At 41.7% G+C, this 25,577-nt stretch overlaps 2 protein-coding genes across 2 annotated transcripts in view; both read left to right on the forward strand.

The window, feature by feature from the left end:
• Window positions 1-25,577, forward strand: part of LOC306981815 (SLAIN motif-containing protein 1-like) — a gene marked incomplete at its 5' end in the record, with an annotated part of 310,788 nt that overhangs the window by 133,683 nt on the left and 151,528 nt on the right. The gene's annotated exons all lie outside the window — the stretch shown is intronic.
• Window positions 1-25,577, forward strand: part of LOC306981817 (muscarinic acetylcholine receptor M4-like) — an 86,204-nt gene that overhangs the window by 46,345 nt on the left and 14,282 nt on the right. The window contains exons 3-5 of the mRNA XM_079581529.1: window positions 1,380-1,537; window positions 8,394-8,655; window positions 11,050-11,127. Coding sequence (XP_079437655.1) covers window positions 1,380-1,537; window positions 8,394-8,655; window positions 11,050-11,127 — 498 coding nt within the window. The remainder of the gene's footprint in view (window positions 1-1,379; window positions 1,538-8,393; window positions 8,656-11,049; window positions 11,128-25,577) is intronic.

The following is a 25,577-nucleotide window of genomic DNA, read 5'->3' on the forward strand; positions in this document are numbered from 1 at the left end:
CACAATCACAGAGACATAAAAAGACAGTGAATGACGAATGACAACATTAAATATGTAAAAAATAGGTAAATTCACAGATAAAAGATCAGAAAGGGACAAAACACAAAACACCACAATCTTCCACACAGCAAGACCTGCATCAGTGGTTGGTGACTCTAGACCATGTTGTGTTCACATGTCTGACTGTCCAAGAGCCACTTCTTCACAGAGTTTCTAAAAGTGTGGAGTGAGGTCAGGTTTCTCAGTTCTGTTGGGATCAGGTTCCAGGAGTGAGCTGCACGTACTGAGAAGGCAGATTGTCCGAAAGAAGTGTGAATGACAGAGAGATATAAAGACAGAAAAACACCGCCGCGCCTCCTTTTTTCACTTCTCTGTTAAACCAGCGGCACAAACAAACTCATTTCATGGCCACAGCCCCACACACGGAACAGCACAACTTTATATCAGCAAAAGTTCACGACAACCACCTTTTCCAGCTACATTTCAACCACGAGCAGAGTTTAGCGGCACTTTCTGAGTTTGGAGACGAACTGTTTACCTTCACCTCGCCGCTAACGCTGGCTAGCCTCCCCGCTTTCTCCTCCGTCTCCTCCGCTGTCTCCTCCATCTCAAGGTCGACGCCCGTCTCCTTTTCTTACTAAATCCACTGAAACACGTCCCGCTTCTTCCTGTCGCCAACTTTTATCTCCATTTGACAGAACTATAGCCCAGTTGAAGCTTCGTAGTAGCGTTAGCCTAGCGCTGCGGTGTTGTGACAGTGTTGACACCGTTGACCAATCGGGACCCGCACACGTTATCCCGTGCTCACAAACACAGGCCTGTCTTTGCGGATTTGGGGTCAGTTTTGGAAGCCGTAGGGACGACAGACGCGCATCAGCTGTTTGTCAGAATCGTGTAGTGTGTGCTGACTTGCGGCGTCCAAGGACAGGCCCCTCACACAAAAAAACAAAACATGGCTGCCTTCTTTCAGTCTCTGTCCCTGAGGAGAACACACAAAGAAGATGTTGGCCTCCAAAAGTGTGATTTGGTTTTCAACGCTCTCTATTTAGTCGTTTGGAACAATAATAGCAGCAGCATTTCCCATGTACCGATCGTTGTGTGTCTCAGCACCACGGACAGCTCCGATTTACCGTAAACGCCAGTCATTATCTTTACGTAGTTCGGCTCCAGTGGTCCACAGACGGGCACACCGCAGCTCCACAGATGCCTCGGCTCCTCCTGCAGCATATGGCGCCTCCAAATTAAGCAAACAGTCGACGCTTTAGTTTAAAACCTTCACGAGCGCGACAGGTTTACGTGATTTTCTCATTATGACTTTTTTCTAGGGGATTTTCTCTGCTGTCTCTGAACACCCTGTCTCCTCCTGTTCCTCTGCCCAGTTCCTGTCCAACCCGGCGGTCACCTTCGGCACCGCCATCGCCGCCTTCTACCTCCCCGTGGTCATCATGACGGTCCTGTACATCCACATCTCCCTGGCCTCCCGCAGCCGGGTGTCCAAGCACAAGACGGAGAAGAAGGAGAAGAAAGTCGGAGTCAGGTAAAAAAACAAAAAAAAACCTTAACCGAGAGCATTTTCTCCAGTTCGGCTTTGCCCAAATCTAAAAGCTTCTTGACTGGAGAGCAACACTGTCACGCCTCATTTGAAAGCTAAGATCTAGAAAAGTGATGGTAACTTTTTGTCACGTTGTCGCTGCATTTTTGTCACGTTTTTGTCGCTTTTTCGTCACTTTTTTCCGTTGTGTTTCCGTCTGTTGTTTTTCGGGGGGTTTTTTCATGTTATTGTTGTTTTTATCGCTTTGTCGTCACGTTTTCGTCACATTTTGTTGCGTTTTTGTCACTTTTTTTGTCACTTTTTTGTTGCTTTTCCAGCGCATTTTTGTTTTTGGATGCTTTTCTTTTAACCCCTTAACTCCCACCTGAACCGAGCACATTTTCTCCAGTTTGGCTTTACCCCCAGTCCAAAAGCTTCTGGAAAAAAAGCTGTGAAAATTGCGACAAAACTGAGACAAAAACAATGATGAAAATGTGACAAAAAAGTGACGAAAAATTGCTAAGAAAAAGTGGCAAAAATGTCACAAAAATGAAAAAAGAAATGACTAAAAGTCACAAAAAATTTATAATAGTGTGACAAAAAATGACAAAAAAAATGAGTTACAAAAAAGAGTTGAATACCCAACAACAAAATGATGGGAAAAAAATCTGATGACGTGAGGAAAAAGATCCTCTCGGTTCAGGCGGGAGTTAAGAGGTTACGCTTTTAGATTTGGGTAAAGCTCGGTTACGCCCGGGGGTAAGGGTAAGGTAAAGTGAGAGGCCAGACCGGTGGCCCCAGAGCCAGTGGCCCTTCTGTGCTCTTCCAGAATGGACATATGGCCAGTCCGCCCATGGGGGGAGGCAAGTTTGCGTCGTGGAGGCCGATCTTCATCATTGCCAAAACACCCAAGGGCCGAACCTCAACATTGATCCTAAAGTGAAGATCTATTTTCTGCAAATACCAATGTTTTTAGGGCTTTGGGACCCACCACTACCCTCGGATGACAACCCTCGGATCCAAATAAAACAGTAATTTGTCGTATATTGTAAAAAACATTGTATTTTCCATGGGTTTTTGTTGAACAAGCAGTAGATTTCCCATTAAAGCAGAAATTATGATCAAAACAACCCAATAACATTCATTTTAACAGACACAGTGAGTGTTTCTGTGCAGTTTCAGACGAAAATATTGAATAAAAGTTCCCTACAGACTCGCAACTAACCGAAAATGGCTCCGTGACCAACTTTATGGTCCTGACGCACCAGTAGAGACTCACTGTTGAGCATTATGTATGACTAAGGGGATGTTCTGACAGGACATTTTTAAAATACTGACACTTTAACAGGTATTTGATCTTTTATTTGCATAACAATGTTTCTCAAAATGATCTTGGGGGCCAGAGGTTCTGTGCTGGAGGGCCGTTGCCTACCCCTGATGTAAACTGTAGTGATAACACAGACAGTGGGCAGGTTCCTTTTAGCTTCAGAGTCATTATATGTTCTTGAATTGGATTTTGTGGCACTTTCTGACTGAAAGAAAGCAAGCTCTCACCACTGGACACGTTTTTATAGACGCAGGCTACTGAGGCTAACACGGGGCTAACACGGGGCTAACACGGGGCTAACACGGGGCTAACACGGGGCTAACACGGGGCTAACATGGGGCTAACACGGGGCTAACACGGGGCTAGATCAAAGCTAGCTTAGCTGTAGTGTATCCACCTAATTCCTGGGATGGCTCATGTAGAAATGAGTATGGGCAGGGGCGGACTGGGACTAAAAACAGCCCTGGACTCTGGCTTTACCCAAATCTAAAAGCTTCCCGACTGGAGAGCAACAATGTAACGGCTCATTTGAAAGCTAAGACCTGAAAAAGTGATTGTAACATTTTGTCATATTTTTGTTGTTTTTTCATTACTTTTTTTGTGGCTTTTTATTGTGTTTTTGTCACATTTTTTTTTTGCGTTTTTGTCACATTTTTTCCATCATTTTTTGTTGTGTTTTTGTCACTTTTTTATTGCGTTTATGTCACATGCCGGAAGTTGCTCTGCGCCATTAGTTTCCAGCGGTTTCCAGGGAAAGTTCTAATTTCACATGGCGGTTTATCTCAACACTTGGATGATTTTCTAAACGATCCATCGACCTTCACCCTCTGTAACATTTGAAAAGATGTCCTTGCGCAGATCAGGAACAGGTCGCACTGTTCGCGGTTGAATTAAAAACCAGAGAAAGTGACGTTTGTGACTCTGGAACGTGCAGTGTTTGGAACCTGCTCCGGGACTAAAGCTGGGCTCACACTGGGACACGCTGGGGGCGATTTTTGAACATGCCAAATGTGACGGACTCTTATATGAAGAAAAGCCCCGAGGCCCACGGAGGTAAACACTGCTCACACACGACTGACCGGCTCACACAGTAACATGAGCCCCATGAGCATTGCATTTCACATCCATCTTCCAACTATTTTCTGATGGTTTTTGAGTAAAATCTTTGGCCTAATTAAACTACAGACATGGCGTGTTTCGACGTAAACGTGGCGTATGTGATGAGGCTCAAAAACAGACTGGAGCTCAGTTTAATAACTCAGAAAATGTGAAGATCTCTGTGGATGTTTGATCAATACTAAACAAAGACAACCTGGCCATCAGAAAACTCTCCAACGGAGCGATTTTCAGTCATACGTTTATCGTGAGCAGTTAATCGCGGCTCGTCGTTTGTTTTCAGCAGCTCGTGTTCCCACAAAGTTTACACCTAAAGCTCATAAAAAGTGGATTAGAGCCAACGGTCTACAGGCAAACAAACCGCCGTCCCGTTCGTACCAGAAATCCCTCCCACACTTCACGCAAAGCCTCGTGGAGCGCAGGAATAAGGTGGAGAGGGTTCGGGAATGTTCACTGTTACCATGGAGATGCACCATGTTAGACTTCAGCTAACTCCGTAAGCTGCTGAGTCACTTGTAGCCCCCCCGTAGAGCCCGATGTTTTAGTGTGAACAACAATTCCAGCGTTTTACCTTTTAAATACGACATCACGATCCTGAACTCTATTGAGCTTCATGTAAACTTCAGCACCTGACGACGCTAAAGCTTAGCCTTGGCCTCGTATTATTATGTTGACGCCATTTTGTCTTGGTGCCACCCTTGTAGGAGGACACTTTGTAGGAGTCTAAACTACAGAGAAAGCAGATTTTAATCTCTTAACTCCAACCGAGAGGATCTTTTGTTCCTCACGTCATCAGATTTTTTTTCCATCATTTTCTTGTTGGGTATTCAACTCATTTTTGTTACTTTTTTCTAATTTTTTTGTAATTTTTTTTGTCAAATTTTCATCACATTATTGTCATTTTTTATCAAATTTTTGTCATTTTTTCGTCAATTTTTTTATAATTTTTTTTGTAATTTTTTTGTCAAATTTTTATCACATTTTTGTCACATTTTTGTTATTTTTTGTCACATTTTTGTCATTTTTTTGTCACATTTGTGTCATTTTTTGTCACATTTTTGTCATTTTTTCTTCAATTTTTTTTAATTTTTTTGTCAAAATTTTATCACATTTTCGTCACATTTTCGTCATTTTTTTGTCACATTTTTGTCATTTTTTCTTCCATTTTTTTGTCATTTGTTGGTCAATTTTTGGTCATTTTTCGTCAATTTTTTATCACATTTTTGTAAATTTTTTGTCATATTTTTGTCACATTTTGTCACATTTTTGTCATTTTTTCTTAAATTTTTTGTCTCTTTTTCATCAAAGTTTTCTCACTTTTTTCTCACATTTCCATCATTGTTTTCGTCTCAGTTTTGTCGCTATTTTCCCACCTTTTTTCCAGAAGCTTTTGGATTGGGGTAAAGCCAAACTGGAGAAAAAGTGCTCGCTTCAGGTGGGAGTCAAGGGGTTAAACATCACAACATCCCACAGAGAAGGGCTTGTGCGGTGTGATTTCAGCACCACGGACAGCGCCTCTCAGCCTGTGAACAATATCCGTCGTAGAAATCCGACCTTTCCAGCTGTAAACGTGGCTAAAATGACATAATGTATTCATAAAGCGTGTGACAGAGCAGAGCACATGTTCAGAACGCAGGTCCGGTCGGAGATAATGGCCTGCGGTGGTTTGATGTATGCCCCTGCCACGGCCCCCGCTGCAGCTGAGTAACACACTTCACCGCACATGTAATGGCTGTAATTATCCCATAACCTTGTAAGGTGGTTAACGGAACACGCCGCTTTAACATTCAGCCCGGGCGCCGCATGAACAATGGCGTGACACACTGTCTCTCCATGTACTACAGCGCTTTTACCGCCATCATCCTGGATACAAAGAGGCCCTCGTAACACGCAGGTACTTCCATCGACAGGTTCAGGTTTTAACAATGTATCCAGAGGCGCTGACACCGTAGAAGAAGAAACCACTACATTTAATTCCTCAAAAGTGTAGGAATGTAGTGAAATATGAGGTGTGTTTGTGAAGAGGGAACGCTGAAGGCATAACCGTGGCCTTCACAGTCTCCTGATCTAAGCAGCCCAGAAATCTCCCAAGTCTGGACGATTTTCGTAAGGAAGAAAGAAAGGAAATGCCTAAACTAGACTTGAAAGACTTTTTGTAACTTTTTGTCATTCTTTTTATCAGATTTTTGTCATTTTTTCGTCACATTTTTGTCATTTTTTCGTCACATTTTTGTCATTTTTTTGTCATTTTTTGTCATTTTTTGTCATTTTTTTGTCATTTTTTGCCATTTTTTTGTCATTTTTTTAATCAAATTTTTGTCATTTTTTTTGTCACATTTTGTCACATTTTTGTGATTTTTTTGTCAATTTTTTATCACATTTTTGTCATTTTTTTGTTAAATTTTTTATCACATTTTTTCATTTTTTGTCACATTTTTGTCATTTTTTTTGTCACATTTTTGTCACATTTTTTTGTCACATTTTTATCACATTTTTGTCATTTTTTTGTCACATTTTTGTCATTTTTTTGTCACATTTTTATCACATTTTTGTCATTTTTTTGTCACATTTTTGTCATTTTTTTGTCATTTTTCAATCAAATTTTTGTCATTTTTTGTCACATTTTTGTCATTTTTAATCAAATTTTTGTCAATTTTTTGTCAAATTTTTATCACATTTTTGTCATTTTTTTGTCACATTTTTGTCATTTTTTGTCACATTTTTGTCATTTTTTTTGTCACATTTTTGTCATTTTTTTATCACATTTTTGTCATTTTTTTGTCACATTTTTATCACATTTTTGTCATTTTTTTGTCACATTTTTGTCATTTTTTTGTCACATTTTTATCACATTTTTGTCATTTTTTTGTCACATTTTTGTCATTTTTTTGTCATTTTTCAATCAAATTTTTGTCATTTTTTGTCACATTTTTGTCATTTTTAATCAAATTTTTGTCAATTTTTTGTCAAATTTTTATCAAATTTTTGTCATTTTTTGTCACATTTTTTGTCATTTTACGTCAATTTCTTATCAATTTCTTGTGACATTTTTGTGACATTTTTGCCACTTTTTCATTGATTTTCGTGAGGAAGAAAGAAAAGAAATGCTTAAACTAGACTTGAAAGACTCCTGAAAAGCGTTCAAAGCTGTGATACTTGCCATACTGGGGCCCACGAGGCATTAACTGAATGTCTCAAAGGAGTCACAGATGCATTTTGGAGATCAGTCCGTCTTCTCTTTGCTCCGTTGTTCACATTGATGGAGAGTTTGGTGCCTAAACCTTCGCACTCCTCTGTATCTCCCACTGAAGGATGTGAGTGACAAAGCCGTTGTGTTAGGCCCAGCCCCGGGTTTGTCTCTCAGAGCTTTAAAGAAAGCAGGCGAAAGGCCCCGGAGCGCGTACATGTGCGGCTGATGGACAGACTTTGAGAGATAATGGAGACGGATGCTGATGGAGGGGCCCCCCCACCGGTCCCTGCCCCCGGGGCCCCTCACACTCCACAGCCCGCTCCGCTGAGAAGGATCAGAGAGGGAAGGGTTTCTGTTGGATCATTTATTCACGGTTGACATATGGAAGAAAAAAATTGTAAAAGTGATGTATTCAGTCTGCTGCGGAAATGAAGTGACTCTGAAATCATAAAGTACTTGTTATTCTGTCATTCCCTCATTAAAAACATGCCTGAAGTGTTGCCTTGGCACATTCACGTATTTCTGAGTAATCTGTAAAAACTCTGATGGCGGCCATTTTAGGGATAGGTTTGCCTGAGTCCTCCTAGGAACGCCCCCACCTCCTGGAGACGCCTCCGAGCTTTCGTCACCAGCCGAGTAACCAACCACTGCTCCTCAGCAGAACCCCCTCCCCACTGATGCCACAGACAGAGTGTGGAGGGGGCGTGTCGGAAAGGCTCAGAGGTTCTTAAAGAGACAGAGGCCTATTTCAAGACATTCACTACAGCCATTTTGAGAGAGACATTTTATACAAGGCAGTTATTCTAGTTTACTGCATTTACAGACCAACAGAAGGTTTGTCATCATTGTAGTGTGATATAGACTGGTGCTGTGGGACTGAAAAAAGCATAATACCCCCTCTTTAATATTTAGTGTCACTTTGAATAGTATTATTAAATGTGACATGTTATATGTTGCTTTCTTTTCCGGTGCATCCAAGATCTGCTTTAAAATTCAAACATATTTGATTTACTGAGTCTTTCTGCCGCCCACACATTACAAGATTTGAATGTGAGACGAGTCGTTGACCCCTCCACAAAAGACATGACCCGCTCTGGACTGAAAAATGTGAAAAATAATAAGAATAAATGCGTAGTGTGTGCTCTCCTCCTGATTGATTTGTGTGGTCAAGTTTAAAAAGTCAAGACACGAGACGAGACTTGTTCATCCATATCTCCTGTTTGTTCCAGGACGCCGAACCTGCTGAAGAGCCACCTGCTGAAGCAGAACAACAACAACGACCCCAGCCCGCCCGCCTGCCCCGACTCCACGCCCAAGCTCAGCCTGGACACCAGCACGTCCGCTGTGGAGGCGCTGAAGAACGGCAGGCCTGAGGAGGCCAGGGGCGGCCCGGTGAACCCGGGGGGCCAGCAGGGCGAACAGGGGGGCCCAGGGAGGGCGGAGCCGGGGGAGGAGCAGCCATCGGCACAGCCCAGCCCCCGACTAACACAGGTAACACCAAAACCAATAAAAGTAGTGTTGGCTTAAACAAATATGAAAAAAAAAATTACATTGTCAGTCACTGTTGAAGCATAAAGAGCAGCTTTAGCTTAGCTTAGCTTAGCTTAGCTTAGCTTAGCTTAGCTTTATTTATTGTGTGTATTTTGTATTAAGGACATTCTGTTCTCTGATTGGTTAATTCATCAGTCAATCTCCCACTGTCCAAATCCAAACCAAAGACAAACTGGACTAATACAGGCTTTAACCTCTTGACTCCCGCCTGAACCGAGAGCATTTTCTCCAGTTCAGCTTTACCCAAATCCTGTAGGCCAGTGTAACGCCTCATTTGAAAGCTTCAGTTCAAGTTTCAAGTTCAAGTTTAATGGTTTTGTACAGCCCAATATCACTTTAGAAGTCGCCTCACAGCTGCACCAAACATTAAGGCAATAAAACAGAGCAATAAATATGACAATTCAAAGTTCAAGAAGAGAAACACGTCACACCTGTGCTAAAGTCTCTCCATTGGCTTCCTGTTGAGTTTAGAATCACATTTAAAATCCTGCTCCTCACATTTAAATCCATAAAGGGTTTAGCTCCGCTCTATCTCCAAGACGCTGTCATTCCACATCAGCCAACCAGAGCTCTCCGCTCTCAAAACTCAGGGACTAGTGATTCCTCGAGTCTCCAAAATCACTGTAGGAGGCCGAGCCTTCAGCTCCAAGCTCCGGTTTTATGGAATAAACTCCCAGCCCACGTTAAAGAAGCAGACACAGACTCTACATTTAAGAAAGCTTAGATCTAAATGGATCTTTTTCCTCACGTCATCAAATCTTTTTCCATCTTTTTTTTTGGGGGGGGGGGGGGTATTCAACTCATTTTGTTACTTTTTTGTCATTTTTTAAAAATCAATATTTTTGTCATTTTTATCACTTTTTTTTATTTTTTTATTTTTATTTTTTGGCAAATTTGTTGTCATTTTTTTGTCATTTTTTGGGGTCATTTTTTGTCATATTTTTGTCATTTTTTCGTCATTTTTTCTCACTTTTTTGTCACATCTTCATCATTGTTTTCATCTCAGTTCTGTCACTATTATTCACACCTTTTTTCCCAGAAGCTTTTGGATTGGGGTAAAGCCAAACTGGAGAAAATGTGCTCGGTTCAGGTGGGAGTTAAGGGGTTCAAAGCTGGAAGGCGTCTCAAAGCACTAATCTTTCACCATCATTCATTCACTCCACCCCCATTTTGTTATGTTGTTAAACTACTACACAAGCCACAGCTGCCCTGGGGTAAACAGACGGAGACGAGGCTGCCACACACTACATTCACAAGTGTCTCTAACCGCCAACCTCCCGGGTAAAAGACGACTCACTTCTTCTTACAAACAAAAGTAAAGAAAAAACTATTACTCCCAAACGAACGAATAAATCAATCACGTTTCCTTCCCAGGCCTGTCTTGGCGACTGAAAATAAAAAGGTGTTAAACTGTTACAGCTGTCAGGCCGGGCTCCCACGGCTCAACAAGCCCAAAAAAAACAGCCCGTCCCCGAGGCCTGTGGGTTTGGCCTGTCTTTCCATCCTCCAAAATAACATGAAATAAATCTCTCGAAGTTAATTAGTGACACTCTGAGGATCGGTGTGTTTTCACTGGTCACATCGTGTTACTTAAGGCAAGACATTGAAGGTGAATAGGGAAAAAATGTATATTTACAGATATCAATTTGAAACTGTTGCTGTCGATCACTGGCATAAATGTGAGAAAAAAATACATGGCAAGTTTTCTGTCATTTTATCTTTTCATATAAGAACAAGGTGTTTTATGCCTAAAAATGCCCCAAATTTCCCATCTTTTCGGCAACGAAATCTGAATAATGGATAGAGCTACATTCAAATGTATGGTTTCATTTTATTGATAAACGAGTTACCAAGACGTTTTCAGAGGGGATTTTGGATTTCTTGTTTAGTTTTAAAATAAGCAGTTTTTTAGTGGAAAGATTTGTAAAAATGTAATTTTCGCCTCATTTTTTGACATTCAAAACTCAATAAATGGGGCTTAGGGATTAGATAATAAAAAATCCCTCTGAAAAAATCTTCCAAATATCGTTCAGTCCAAGGCTGGAAAATGTGAAGTCTTTAGGTCCGGCTGACGTGGACATAGCGTCGCCACAATGACAGAAAAATGTGTTTTGAGAAAAAGGCCCTTGAAATTGCATTGTCCCATATAAGTCTATGGGAGAACATTGAATCAGTGCAATATTTAAACATGTTTTTGTGAAGATTAGGCATATTTTCTGTTTCCAGGTGAAAGCTTGTATGTTCAGAGACCAATTTGGCCCAAAACCTGAAAACTGAAAAAATTGAGTTTTGCCTGTAGTGTCTCCCCTTAAGTGATGATCCTCCCGTTCTCAGGAGGAGAAGGAAAGCTCCAATGACTCCACCACCGCCATCATCCCGCCTTCAGAGCCGAAAGACAACGCCAACGCCGAGGTAAGCGCTAATCCTCACAGAAATAGCCAACACCCGACGGCCATGTTTTTGTTTTTTTATACGGACAACTGTCACCGGCGCCCATCACGGTCATTACTCACTGCTGGAGCCTGGACTGCAGTGGTCAGAGAGGCGTCCTTAAATAGACGGGTTAGGACGGCTGCGTTTTTGACGGGACTGTTTGGGCTCGGTGGGATTTCAGCGTTTTTAATGGTAACTGCTGGGTCATAGTTTTTTTTTGGTCAAACTGGTCGTGTTGCCTGTGAGGAGATGCCAGAATGTCACCAAAACTAAGAAAAGTTTCGAGATTTTGAGAAACTACGGACTTTTTTTGGGGGGGAAATTTAGAAATTCCTCCAAATTTTTTTATCCGGGGGCCTACACTGCAAAAAGTGAATATCAAGCATTGGCTTAAATGACTTGAATTGAGGAAATGTATCTCGTTTTGAGCGGTTTTCACTCATTTAGACACTTTTCCTGATCGGACCGAGTTTGCTTTGCTTGTTTGAGGACATTTCAGACCAGTTCTAGGGTAAATCTCGCTTTGAAATAAGAAAGTAAAAATGCCAATGAGATAAGAGCAATTTTCTTTCCCCATTGGCAAAGAAAATGACCTGAAATAAGGATGAAATGTATCGAAACGAGTCAGAAACATCTCAGAACAAGTGAAATAATCTAGGACAATTGCCCAAGAACTTCTTAACTAGTCAAAACAACTAAAATTTGGATTATTATGCTCAAATTGAGATGTTTATACTGATCTAGTTAATTACTTTTTGTGTCCGGGAATGTGGACGTCTGGTGGTCAGGGATCGGCAACTTTAAACATCCAAAGACATTTAGATTGAGTTAATTGAGAGTAACGCATTGACGGTGGCGTTGTTGGTGTACGCTTCTGCAATGTCAAAAGATCCAGTTTTGTATTGATGATTGAAGAGCAGTGGGGTTGGGAACTGGACTCTATGGTATCAATCCATCCATCTCATGCTCCCTGAAGCACTCGTTCACAAAGTGAGCCCCGTGAAGCCTTGGCGTTGTCGGTTTGGAACATGCCATCAGGGAGGAAATCCATCACCAGAGTAACCCGGTCATCCAGGCTGTTCACATGATCTCATTCTTTGACGAACTTAAAGTATTGATTTTTCACGCAGTGGTCGAAGTGGAGATTTTGATCTATTTTCCTCCCTTTACATCTTAGTTTTCATGTCAGATATAAAAATGACAAAACTCACCCGCATGATGTTTATTTTATGATGTTTTGTCTGCGAGGTGGGGGTAACAGGAAGTAGAAAGGCCGTCTTTCCCGCGGGTTTTCATTCATAAATATTGACAGATTTTACATCCACGTGTCCTGCTAAGGGGCCCCGTGATGACGCTTTCACCCAAATATGGTGTTTTTCCTCCTACGAGACGCTGGAGCAGAAAAGTCGGAGAACGGGCCGAGCATGCGCACTCGCTACAAAACTTCAGGGCTGGTTTTCTCTGAATGAGAGAAGCCGCACTCGGGCAGAGCCTGAGCCCTTATAGAAGCTCCCACAGACTCCAAACTTTACAGCCTGAGACACAACAAGGTTTTCAAGGTTTTTTCAGAAGGATTTTTCAATATCTAATTCCTAGCCTGATTTATTCAACTTTGAAACAAAAAAAAACAGGCGGAAATTGAGTTTTTACAGATTTTTTCAGATTTTTTTTCCCCTCTGAAAAAATCTTAGTTACTAATATGTCAATAAAATAAAACCATACATTTTAATCTGGCTCAATTCATTATTTTGATTTCGTTGCCCAAAATATAGGCAATTTTGGCCATTTTAATGCTCAAAATGCCTTATTTTTTGTGAAAACATAAAATGACAGAAAAAGTGCCATACATTTTTTTCTCATATTTATATCTGTGACGTTCAGCAAAAGTTTCAAATTGACATCTCTACATTTATTTATTTTCCCATATTCACCTGCAGTGTCTCGCCTTAACCCTAACCAGTTCGCTCCACCCAGGTAAAGGAAACTTTACTTTGGGTCTGGCAGGTGTCGTCGTGTGCATTCACAGAAGCCGCGGCGCGAGTTCCTCTTTCCAGAGAACGTCTGTCTAGCCAGGCTACACTTGAAGCCACTCAACAGCTCTGTGACCCTGGAAAAGAAAGACTCGGATGGACTTTTTCATCAGCATCCCCTTAGCATGCACTTCCCCTCGCGCAAAGACGGCAGAACGGATCGTCCCCATTGGTGCTCTTCAGACTTCTGCACTTTCTGATGCCCACGCAGGAGCCAGAGGTCACGCTCCGGAACAATCAATGGCACCGGGGGTTCAAAATAGTTTTACACGCCTTCACTGGAGAAGCAGCCACACCACAGACTGACAACTATTTCGCTATTCGACACAAGGAGTCTGGAAGCTCATCTCATCTCCGAGAGTTCCTTCAGCCTGTTCAGGACCCCCTCAAACCAACAACGTTTCCCCTCTCCACTGATCTACACACAACGCCTTTTTATTCCTTCAAGATATTATTATCCATCCAAATCTATTGGGAAGCCTGTCATCTCTGCTTTCCACCCCAAAATAACCAAAATAAGCGAATCCCTCTCGCAAAGCAGCTCATGTTTGTTTCCCTCTCCCCCTTTCTCTCCATTAGCCCTCGGAGATTTCATCTTTTCGGCCTAAAATACATCATCGTTACAGCGGTTTAACACGAGTGCAGAGCTGACGCAGCAGCTTATTAGCAGCTATTATCGCCGTTCTTAAAATGGACGATTAAGCAAGGTCATTCGTCAAGAGCCGCAGCCAATCAGCGAAGTCGGAGGATGTTGTTTTTTTTTTGTTGTAGGAAAGGCTCTCGAGCAAAAGGGTCAAAGGCTGCGGGTCGTGATGGAAATAATGAGCGTTTCGGTACGAGTGGTCGGGAGATTAGGCTGATTAGGTGGATTGTGACGCTTTTCAGGGCGGACACGAGCAGAGGGGACAGGGGTGGGTTTGGGCTTCCTGTGACTGATGAGGGCCCGCGGGGGGGGGGGGGTCACAAGCACAGGGACGGCTCCCATCAGCGCTTTGGTGTGAAGACCTACAATGCACAATTTGAGGGCACTGGATCATTTTTTCCGTCCGTTTTGAAATAAAAAAATAAGAGTAAATTTGGTTATTTGTGGCCCAAAGTCGTCCCTTCATAACCCGGCAGGTTTTACCGTTACCGGCTTTCAAGGCAAGTTTATTTCGAGAGGACAATTCATACTCCACAAGGCAATTCAAAGTGCAAGAAAGCAGATCAAATGAATCCATAAGATAACGACATAAACATGAAACACAGTGAAGAGCAAGAGCGCAGATCAAATAAAAAGAACTGTTTTCAGCCTGGATTTGAGCTTTATCAGAGGTGAGGCCTGTCTCACATCCTCCTGAAGACTGTTCCACTTAAGCTTTAGCCTCAGCGTGTTTAGTCCTGACTCTGGGACCCACCAGGAGACCCCTCCCTGAAGTTCTCAGGGTTCATACGTGAAATCCTTGGTGTGAAGGAAGACTCGAGACCAGGAACATGGAGTAGACATTATTTACTGGGTGAAGAGTACAGAGCATTTTCACAACGAACAACGACAGACATGGGTTTTTATCCTAGTGTGTAAATGAGGTACGTACAGGGCGTATCCTTAAAGATGATAGGCTGGAGTCCAAATACTAAGAAAAAGTTGTTATTCTCAGTGAGGCTGGTTGAGACAGACTGTGTGTCTGTGACAGGACAACAATATACTAAGGCGAGGCACTGCAGGTGAATAGGGAAAAAATGTATATTAACAGATATCAATTTGAAACTGTTGCTGTCGATCACTGGCATAAATGTGAGAAAAAAATACATCGCAAGTTTTCTGTCATTTTATCTTTTCATATAAGAACAAGGTGTTTTATGCCTAAAAATTATCCAAATTTCCCATCTTTTCGGCGACGAAATCTGAATAATGGATAGAGCTACATTCAAATTTATGGTTTCATTTTATTGATGAATGAGTTACCAAGACTTTTTCAGAGGGGATTTAGGATTTCTTATAATAAATAATATAAATAATCTGTTTTTTAGTGGAATAATTTGTAAAAGTGTAATTTTCGCCTTATTTTTTGACATTCAAAACTCAATAAATGGGGCTTAAGGGATTAGATAATAAAAAATCCCTCTGAAAAAATCTTCCAAATATTGTTCAGTCCAAGGCTGGAAAATGTGAAGTCTTTAGGTCCGACTGACGTGGACATAGTGTCGCCACAATGACAGAAAAATGTGTTTTGAGAAAAAGGCCCTTGAAATTGCATTCTCCCATATAAGTCTATGGGGGAACATTGAATCAGCGCAATATTTAAACATGTTATTGTGAAGATTAGGTATATTTTCTGTTTCCGGGTGAAAGCTTGTATGTTCAGAGACCAATTTGGCCCAAAACCTGAAAACTGAACAAATTGAGTTTTGCCTGTAGTGTCTCCCCTTAAGATGGAAAAACACACTCCTTGGCCTATAGGTTACCAATACCTCCCACGTAGTGTATGAAGAATATACGTGGCACACTCATAACTGACCACACTGGCATACGTATTCATTTATAATCTAATTTGAACATAGAAATGTAAAAATTATGATTTCAATACGGGTCTAACATGTCAGAGATGTTCTTTGGCAGAGCTGCTTTAAAGTCTAATCTCTGAGTGACAGGAAGCCAGTGCAGAGACCGGAGCACTGGACTAATATGGTCGTGTTTCCTGGTTCTGTCTAACAGTGAGCAGCCGTTACAGTATCTAACCTGCTGGAGACAAACGCATGGATGAGTCTCTCTAAGTCTAAGGTTTTGACAGTTATCCTCTGATGTTTTTCAGATGATAAAAAGCTGACGTTGTTGCTTTGATGTGGCTGTTTTCTAACCCGATTTGTCGGTTTTCGAGCGAGAGACTCGAGGTGACTGATAACAGGGTGCAGAGCGATGATTATCACTCTTAATCGTCTTAATACGGTGTTGAACAGAAAATGATGCTTATTTTTCACCGCGCTGTTATGGAAAGTACGATCAGATACGACGTGCGTGCGCGGCTCGGTAACTCGAACAGTCAAAACAAAATCAGAAGTGACTCCGGCTGCCGCGACGGGAGCAATAATATCCATCATTACGGCACATGTTTGAGGAGACAGGGAGGGAAATGATCTCAGACCTCGCCCCGGATCCGCTCCGGAGTTCCTATTCAAAACAGAAAGAGATGCAGGTTTAAGAACTCATCCGTCCACTGTATTTGGCAGCCTGTGTGTTCGAGACATATTTCCTTTGGGACAGAAAACAACATCTTGAATCTTGTGTTTGCATCTGTGTTTTCAGCTTCTGGGTTCTCGGCCGCTCTCAGAAGTGAACATGGACTTCAAGGTTGCGTTTCCTTTGATTCGTGCACTTTTCATTCGTCTATGTCCTTTTCAAGAGCTAAAACAACTTGTGCCCTGATGCGGAACAAAGGGAAAAGCTTGTGGAGTTTCAGAAGTTGTCAGAATGTCCCTACGTTACAGCGCCAGACATTTTTCCAAACGACCTTGCGTGCTGTGGAAGACGATGCTTTTCTTCTTGTTGCAGATCCACGTTAGCTGAGAGAAAGACTAGTGCTAGGCCTGTTTCCTAAGGGGGGGGGGGGGTTCAAGGCCATTCCACTGTCACCAGTCAGCACGGCACAGTTTTAGTGTCTTACCGGCTTTGGAGATTTTCTGAATGGTGTCAGCGTGTCGGGCCAGGAACTATTTTAGAACCATTGTCCCCCATTGGGCCAGAGCAGCCAAAAGGGGACTAACTGTGCCAAAAGGAGAGACATGACAGCCCTGAACTGGCATAGGCATGTTTTTTGACTCTTCATAATGAGTACCTCCTATTGTCCCAACCCATGGTCCTCAACCTGGCCCTAACCCAAAGTCTGAGGAGAAAACTGCCTTGACTTTGGGCTATATGGGAGCAACAGCACGATACCAGCGATCATAGACACAGACGGCAATGCGCCAAAATAGTGAGGGGAAAGGAAGTGTGTCGTGGAAATTGAAAATGAGTGTTTTGACATAGCAGATTGTCAAAAAAAAAGGGAAAAAACGGCCCTTGAAGCTAGCAGTTAGCATGTAGTATGATGCTAACGTTGGCATAATGGTTAGCTTACCCTTTTTCATGTACAAATCTGGGTCGTTGAAGCCAAAGATAGTTAATAAAACTCTAGGTGATGTGGCATCTTGTAACTGACCAGCGCGGTAACCCCATAGCAACCAATGCAACACTTTCATTGATTCATTTTCATTGGACGGCAGAATGTTAGAGAGACACACATTGTTTGTGGCTGGTTTATTACTTCTAAGTCTCAGTATCTCAGTGAGGATCAGCTCATTTATTTGAAATGTCTTGCTTCTTAGTCGTATTGTTAAGCTGTATTAGCATTATTTTCTTCATTCATTCCCAGGGTTCAGTGGTTAGCATTCATGTTAAATGCTATATAGTGCTACATGCTAGATAGTATTAAAGTAGGAAAAAAATGTAAATAGAAGTGAATGTGTTTGACAGAGGAAAGGTCTATGCCTCCTATGAAACTGAGATAACATTCAAAGCAGTGCTAAGTAACCCCTGCCCCTAGAGGCCATAAGCGCCACTGCAAGTGTCATAGCATGTTACGCTTTTTAACTCATTAATTGTCCGTGAGAGTAAAAACTACACTGACAGAAAAGACAAAGGGACAGAGGGATATTGTTCATCCAATTACGCAATGGAAATCATTTTTTTCTCTCAAACTTGGCTGTAAATACTGTTTAAGTGGTGCTAGCCCGCAGTTAGCTTTGCCCATTAGCCTGTTAGCATCTTCTTTGTGATTCCTTTAGTGTGTATTGGTGACTCCGACCCGGGGCAGTGAAGTGAAAGACCCCCCCAATCATCCCATTAACACTTGTATTACCCCCAGAGGGACTACGAAAAGGATTTATTAAGGTAAACAAGTTATTTATACTGCTTTAAAAAACAGTGCTAAATAAGTGGTGTTTCCCATTTGACTACATTGCACTGGGTTAGAAGATGGCTGCCGGAATTAACCTTCATTCCAACGTATTACTCTGGCCAAGTCCTGTCTAGAGTTTTACTAAAGATCTTTGCATGAGCCATTTTGTTGTATCTTTATTGTGTTGAAAATACCTCCATAATTCAGCATTTGTCAAAGTGGTGGAGTAAAAGTTCACAGAGTTCCCCTTTAATCATGGAACAATGGTCAGTTTTGTTCACAAACCTCTCGTTTCACAGCCAGTGGATGATCAGAGCTGAACGTATGAAGCTAACTGGTTGACAGGCGACAGTGGGGACCATGAGTACAATCTGTCTTCCTTTTTTTTTTCCTTTTAAATGCCTCACAATTCCGCGATAAACAAAATGGTCGGCGCCGCTGCTGTGCGCGGGGGATATCCCTGGATGATCACCAGGCTGTGGGATTGAAGTTAGACAATCAGCACAGTGGGCGCCCGCTGCCTCCTCTCGAATCTACAGTATAATCTCTATGAATATGGATAAGATCTGGAGGAGCGCGCCGGCGTTTAGCTGTGAGACTGATTAAAAACTTCCAAAGTTGCAAAAAAGAAAAAATGAAGATCCAAAAACTCCACAGGCGAAAGCGGGCGAGGGGGGAAGAAACGGATTCAGATGTTTTCATAAATGATGCAGAGTGTTATAGCTGGAATTTGAATCGCGCACACATTATTGGACAATATTTGAAGTCACTCGAGTTCGGTCTTTATGGAGTTTGACTGAGGAGCAGGTTTGGGATCACTGCCTGTTTAGGTTTGAAATTCACAAGAAAGAGGGACATTTCGGCAAAAAAATGTAACCGTTTACTGGCAACACATCTCTTGAAATCCTTTTTTTTCTTTTGTTTGGGAGCTCTAAGCTGTGCGGACCTGTGGCTCATGACTCACATTTGGTATACTGGGACATGTTGGGTATATTTGGAATCCTCCTTTTGAGTACCTGTATTCTGGAACAGCTACTATTTCATTGGAGAGTGTTTAGATTACAGCTACTCAATCATTTCATTTCAGCTTTATATTAAACAACGTTATTAAAGCAGTAATAAGTAACTTGTTTACCATAATAAATCCTTTCCGTAGTCCCTGTGGGGGTAATACAAGTGTCTATGGGATGATTGGAGGGTCTTTCATCTCCCCCTGGTGTCTCTGGACAGAAAACCATGTTTGCAACTTGACTGCCACCGGTCCGGAGAAAGCAATACACACTAATGGAATCACGCAGAAGAAGCTAACAGGCTAACGGGCAAAGCTAACTGCGGGCTAACGCCACTTTAAACAGTATTTACAGCCAAGTTTGAGTGAAAAAAAATATTTCTATTGTATAATTGGATGCACAGTAACCCTCTCCCCCTTCGCCTTTCCTGTCAGCGTAGTATTTACTCTCCAAGACAATTAATAAGTTAAAAAATTGTAACTTGCTACTACACCTGCAGTTGCGCTTATGGCCTCTAGGGGGAAGAGTTACTTAGTACTGCTTTAAGAAAGACTAGGACAAAACAATCAAGGAAAAGAGACAAGCGTAGCTACATGTTAATATATATTGTATGTTATATTTGTAGATGAATATAATGCACATCAAAGTGAAAGTCTAGTTTGTAGGAGAAAGCGCCAACCCCTGCTCAGCTGCTAGTTACTTCGGCTCCGTTACCTCTTAGTTTTTATCCTATTTTTATTGTTGTTGCTCACCTATTGTTGTGTTTCTGCTGCTTGTTGTACATGGGATGCCTCGTTTTTATTCTATTTTACTGGTTGCACATTTGCCTGTCTGTTTTTGCACAACTCTGAGTGATCTTCTTGAAGGCCGACTGTAACAAGTGAATTCCTCCCGTGTGAGATCAATAAAGCATTATCTTATCTTATCCCCATTAGCTGTGCTTTATAGTCAGCTAGTCTTCATGGGGTCCTTGTTAAAAGCATCCATATACAAAAATATGATCAATGTGACAGACAGCAGACATAAAACACATTATGAAAGAAAATACAACAAGTACAATGTGAACCTGACATCATTCTGCATCCTCAAAGATATTCAACACCAATATAGTTCTTCAATTGTTCTTTAAAAACAGATTTGTGTTTCTATTTGAACCAGGTTTAGTGGCAAGACGTTCCATCCCTTCATAGCTCTATAGAAAGTTTGTATTTGATTTGGGAATTAAAAACCGTCCTTGTGATGCATGTCTAGTGTTATAACCATGTGACTCTCTGTTGTTAACCTCTTAACTCCCGCCTGAACGGATCCCGTTTTCTCCAGTTTGGCTTCACCCTAGTCAAAAAGCTTCTTGGGAAAAAAAGCACCAAAACAGCCACAAAAAATGAGAAGAAAACAAGGATGTGAACGCAACAAAAAAGTGACAGAAACTGAAAAAAAAATGTGACAAAAATTCAACAAAAAATGACAAAAATTCAACAAAAAAATTACAAAAAATAACTAAAAATGGGACAAAAACTAAACAAAAAAATTACAAAAATTAAACAAAAAAATTATAAAAAATAACTAAAAATGTGACAAAAACTAAACAAAAAAATGACAAAAACTAAACAAAAAAATGACAAAAATTCAACAAAAAAATGACAAAAACTCTAAGCTCTAAACTAAAAAAACAAACATAAAAAAGGTGACACAACACAGCAACAGGAAAAAGAGGAAAAAGATCAGTTTTGTGGGTCTTAGCTTTCAAATGAGGTGTTACACAGACCGATATAATGGCCAAAGAGGGCAGAATGCATTTGGTTCAGGTGGTTGGTAAGAGGTTAGTATAAAGTATTCTTAGTATCCAGAATTGGATACTCAGTAACGGAATGCACTACTAAATACACTTTACGGCAAGTATCGGTTGCGTTCACATGACATTACAACATTGTAAAACATGAACGCAATCCAACACTGACTTATATGGAAAATATATCGCAAAGTGTCAGTGTTGGGGAGAATACTTACATTATTTTGTAATGTATTCCGTTATTTTGTCCAGTCAGAGTTCTGTATACTGAATACTTTTCTATGCAAATGCACCAGAGTGTCAATCTTTATTTATGTTTTGGGAGGAAGGACAGATCATTGATTGTTAAGTACAGCATTAGCTTAACATTTCCTCATTGTTTTGATCATTTCTTTATTATTAATGCTGTGCAATATGAAGCTGAAATGTGACAGTTCCCTGTGTAGAGAAGAGGATGATGTGGATGAAACAAAACACAAAGTACGGTTTGCTTGAAGGAACGACCTTACCCGTCTCTTGAAACCCCGTTAATTGAAGTGGCCTCCCGCGTGCCCGCCTCCTCACGCCCAAAGCGCGGCGTCCCCCTAAAAAGAGAAGTCGCGCCGTTGCAAAACCGGGAGCCTGTGTTTCCTCACAAGTGCGTCCGCGGGCAGAGCTGATTGGCGCCGCTCAAGTGCCTCGCCGAGTGGTGCTTCTGTGTGGGATTACATAAAGTCAAGAGCCGCCAAAATACCACACCAAGATGGCCGACGCACTCCCGTAACGGAAAACGCTTGATATGATGAACTTCTGTAATATTCAGCCAACAAAGCAACGCGCCCCATCAAAGCGCTGTTTCTTCTTCTGCTGCTGAAGCGCTCCCATCTGTATTTCTTTAATTTTTTCTGAAATGGTGCACCTGGGTTTGTCCCTGTTTCAGAGCGTGGTGTCCTGCACTGGTCGGCTCGTCCTTCCTCTTCCTCCTGAGCAGCTCCCTCCGCTCCATAACATTCTTTCACCATCTTCTGATGAGCGTAGCAGACGAATATAATCCGTCTTATTCTCCAGTGAACGGACATTAGCCAGAACAATAGTAGGGATAGAGGCTTGTGTGGCTTAGCTGCGAGTCTTGCCCGGATACTTCCTCGTTTTTTGTTTCCTGTAGCGCCTCTTGTGACGCCTCCACTGTGCTGCAGCTGTGGGGGCCTCTTGGTGCCTCTTCAGTGTTTCAGAAGAAGAAAGGTCTCGTATGCTGTATCAGTTTATTTTCTTTTTTTAAAAGCTGGGTCCTTCATGGCTATTAACGACCCTCTGCAGTAAACGCTGCTGTACCAAGAGAGAGAGAAGTTGCTGCTTGTTTATGCCTGACATGTCAAACCAGGGACAAACAGGTACTAGTTTTTAGCTGAATATTTTATAGAATTTTTTTGACATCATGCCGACGTGTAAACATGCAGCAACCTCCCCCTCTATTGGTACAGCTGCATTTTTTTGCCTTTCTCTGCGAACTGTGGTTTCTGTGCTCCACATTGTTTTGTACGTTTTTTTGCCCTGTTTTTGTGAGGATCGGTCTTTTTTTTTTTACTGCAGAGAGTCAATAGTGGTCCTGAAGAAAGCAGCTTCTCAAAAGTAAACAAACTGCTAGCTTTTGAGCTAAACCCATCTGAGACCTACACATTTCTTCTTCTGAAACACTGAAGAGGCACCAAGACCCCCCCACACCTGCAGCACAGTGGAGGCGTCACAAGAGGCGCTACAGGAAACAAAAAAGGGACAAACGAGGAGGTATCAGGGCAAGACTCACAGCTGAGCCACACATGCCTTCTATTGTTCTGACTCATGGACGTTCACTGGAGAATAAAACCGATGAACTGCTAAGCCCTTCCCGGAAGATGGGGTGAAAGACCGTTGTGGAGCGGAGGGAGCTGCACGGGAGGAGGAGCCGACCAGTGCAGGACACCACGCTCTGAAATAGGGACAAACCCAGGAGGCGCTGCACCGTTTCTGAGGATCAGAGGAGACTGAGGGCAGCCAGCCAGGTTTCCTCCATAAACATGCGGCTCAGGTTGACCCACAGCGGCTCAGGATTATAAAGCACTTACTTATAATTGTATTGACAATCTTCTGGTGACAGATTTTTTCTAATTCATTTTTTAATGTGCTCATCAACTCATCCCTCCCCTTGTTCCTCTGTTCCTCAGTTTTTGGTGGTGGGAGTACAGGTCCATTTTCTCTTTGTTAAAAATGCGTGGGGGGGGCTGCACATGGAAGTCGCCTGGTTCAGAAAGTTTAAGACTCAATTGGAATAAATCAGAAAGTTTCGGAGTCCCGGCGCGATGACCCAAACCTGCAGCCGGGGCCCAGCCTAGGACACGTCTGAGAGGGCTTTTAATTAGGAAAAGGAGAGCATTTTTTCACACTCTCCCCTAACATAGAAAAGTGCAGCTAACCAACTTACGTTTTCTATCAAACCCATATAGGCTTCACTAATTGGTCTCATGCACTCATTTATTATTGGCCAAATAGTTTTCGAAAGATTTATTTTCTTTAAACCCACTTGAGTTTGTAATTGCTTTGGGTTTAAAGTCACACTCCTCAGGTAACCGTTCACCGAGATGTAAATGTAATTACTGTTTCTAATCATGTTTAGAAAGTGTTACACTCCCCCATTTTAATCGGCACCTGCTATTTAAATAAAGCAAATAATAAAACCACAAGGACTGTTGAACTGCAACAAAAGAAGAAGCTTTTTAGAGTTTTTTTTATCATGTTGCAGTGTCTCATCGGAAACAGAACCTGGATCTGTGTTTGCCAGATCCTATGACGAAAACCAGTGTGGAATTTCTCTCCAATCAAGTCCTAATTCATTTGTACAAGAGCCTGGTCCTTGATGAGTTTCCATATAGCAAAATTTGTACTTGTACTATACTAAGTTTAGCTGTACTGTTTTTTTAACCACTTACAGCACCGTTAACACATATGTTTTTTGTCTTTTTTCGATTCCGGTACTTTAACAATACTTGGTTATCAATACCGATACTTGAATGATACTTTATCCGATACCTATACAAAAATATTAGTCATCTAGGACCAGAAAACACCCCTCCTGGAACCGCCACCTTCACGTGGTGGAGGGGTTTGAGCACTGGGGGCTATTTTGTCAGGGGCTTCGTGCCCCTAGTAGGGTCTCCCAGGGCAAACAGGTCCTAGGTGACGGTTCAGAAGCCCCTTATGAGAGACCAACAGGCCCGGTTAATCGTGAGGCCGTCCTTCTGTGGACCCATCACCTGCAGGAGGAGCCATAAGGGGCTGGTGCAATGTGATTTGGGCAGCTCCAACAGCTGCCCCCACGACCCGTAAACGGACAAGTGGAAGAAAATGGATGGATGGAGCAGAAAACAGAACAATAATGTTGTCATGGTTGTGGATGGTGCGAAAGAAAAGAAAAACTCAAAATGCAGGACTGCAACAAAACTGGTGAAGTTTAACGGACGAAAAAACCAAAATAACAAAATCCAGAGATAACCAAAAACCTGGGCTGACTCAGACACTGACACGACGAAGGACAAGGGAAACACAGGGGTATAAATACAAGAGGACACGGGGCACAGGTGAAACACATCAGGGCGGGGCAGGCAGGTAACGAGGGAAGTAAAGCAAAATCACAAGGACAGAACACACGTCAAAAGAAAACACCAACCAAACACAAGAAAAACATACAAAAACAGACGAACAAAAGACGAATCATGACAAATGTGTGAATTTACTAAACTGAAACAACCAATTTACTTCCTTTAATGCTGTCCCAGGACCAACAGCATCAAAACTTGGATCAAAAACTATTTTTTTCGGTGCCTGTAGCCCCTACACATTTTTTTTCGGCACCGTACTGGTATTGTATAACGTTACCCAGCCCTAGTCGCCAACAGTGTTAATTTTGACAACATATTTTATTTTAGTTTTAGTCTTAGTCTTTTGACTAAAACGTAATGTAATTTTAGTCGAGATTTAGTCGAAAAAATCTTTTCAATTTTAGTCTAGTTTTACTCGACTAAAATTGCAAATTTAAGACTAATTTAGTCGACTTTGCATTGATAATATTCATTATAATCATGTTTAATGTTGTTCCTCTGCTTCATGGAGCTGCTCCACATGAACAAAGCTCAGAGCTGATCCTTTGGCAGAGAATTTACATGATCTGAGGCTCTTTCAGATGCTCAATAGAAGTTTGAATGATTTTAGTCTCTCCTTTTCATTTGTATTTAGTCTTATTTTAGTCGACTAAAATATCTGGACATTTTAGTCATAGTTTTAGTCTCATGAGAAACTTTTAATTTAGTTTTAGTCCAATTTTAGTCGTCAAAAATAACACTTTGACTAAAATTAAGACGAAATATTTTAGTCGACGAAATTAACACTGGTCGCCAATGCAGTTTGATTCCTAATGTACTCTTTTTCAGTGCAATATTTATTTAATTTTCTATCTTTGTCAAACATTCAAACAGCTTTCACCTTCTTTCTTTTTTTCATCTGAAATTATTCCCAGATCTATCAACCCCTGATGGAGAGTCCATGTTTTCGAGTACAAGTCTGACCTTTTTTATTCCGCAAACATGGCTCCCAAAGGGAAGGAAATGGCCCGGCCCTAGAGCGCTGTAGTGGAAGCTCAGTGACCCCCTCACATCATGCCCGTGATCTCGAACACGTC

Source organism: Gobius niger (genome assembly GCF_951799975.1).
Source record: "Gobius niger genome assembly, chromosome: 23".
In the NCBI taxonomy this organism is placed as follows: Eukaryota; Metazoa; Chordata; class Actinopteri; order Gobiiformes; family Gobiidae; genus Gobius; species Gobius niger.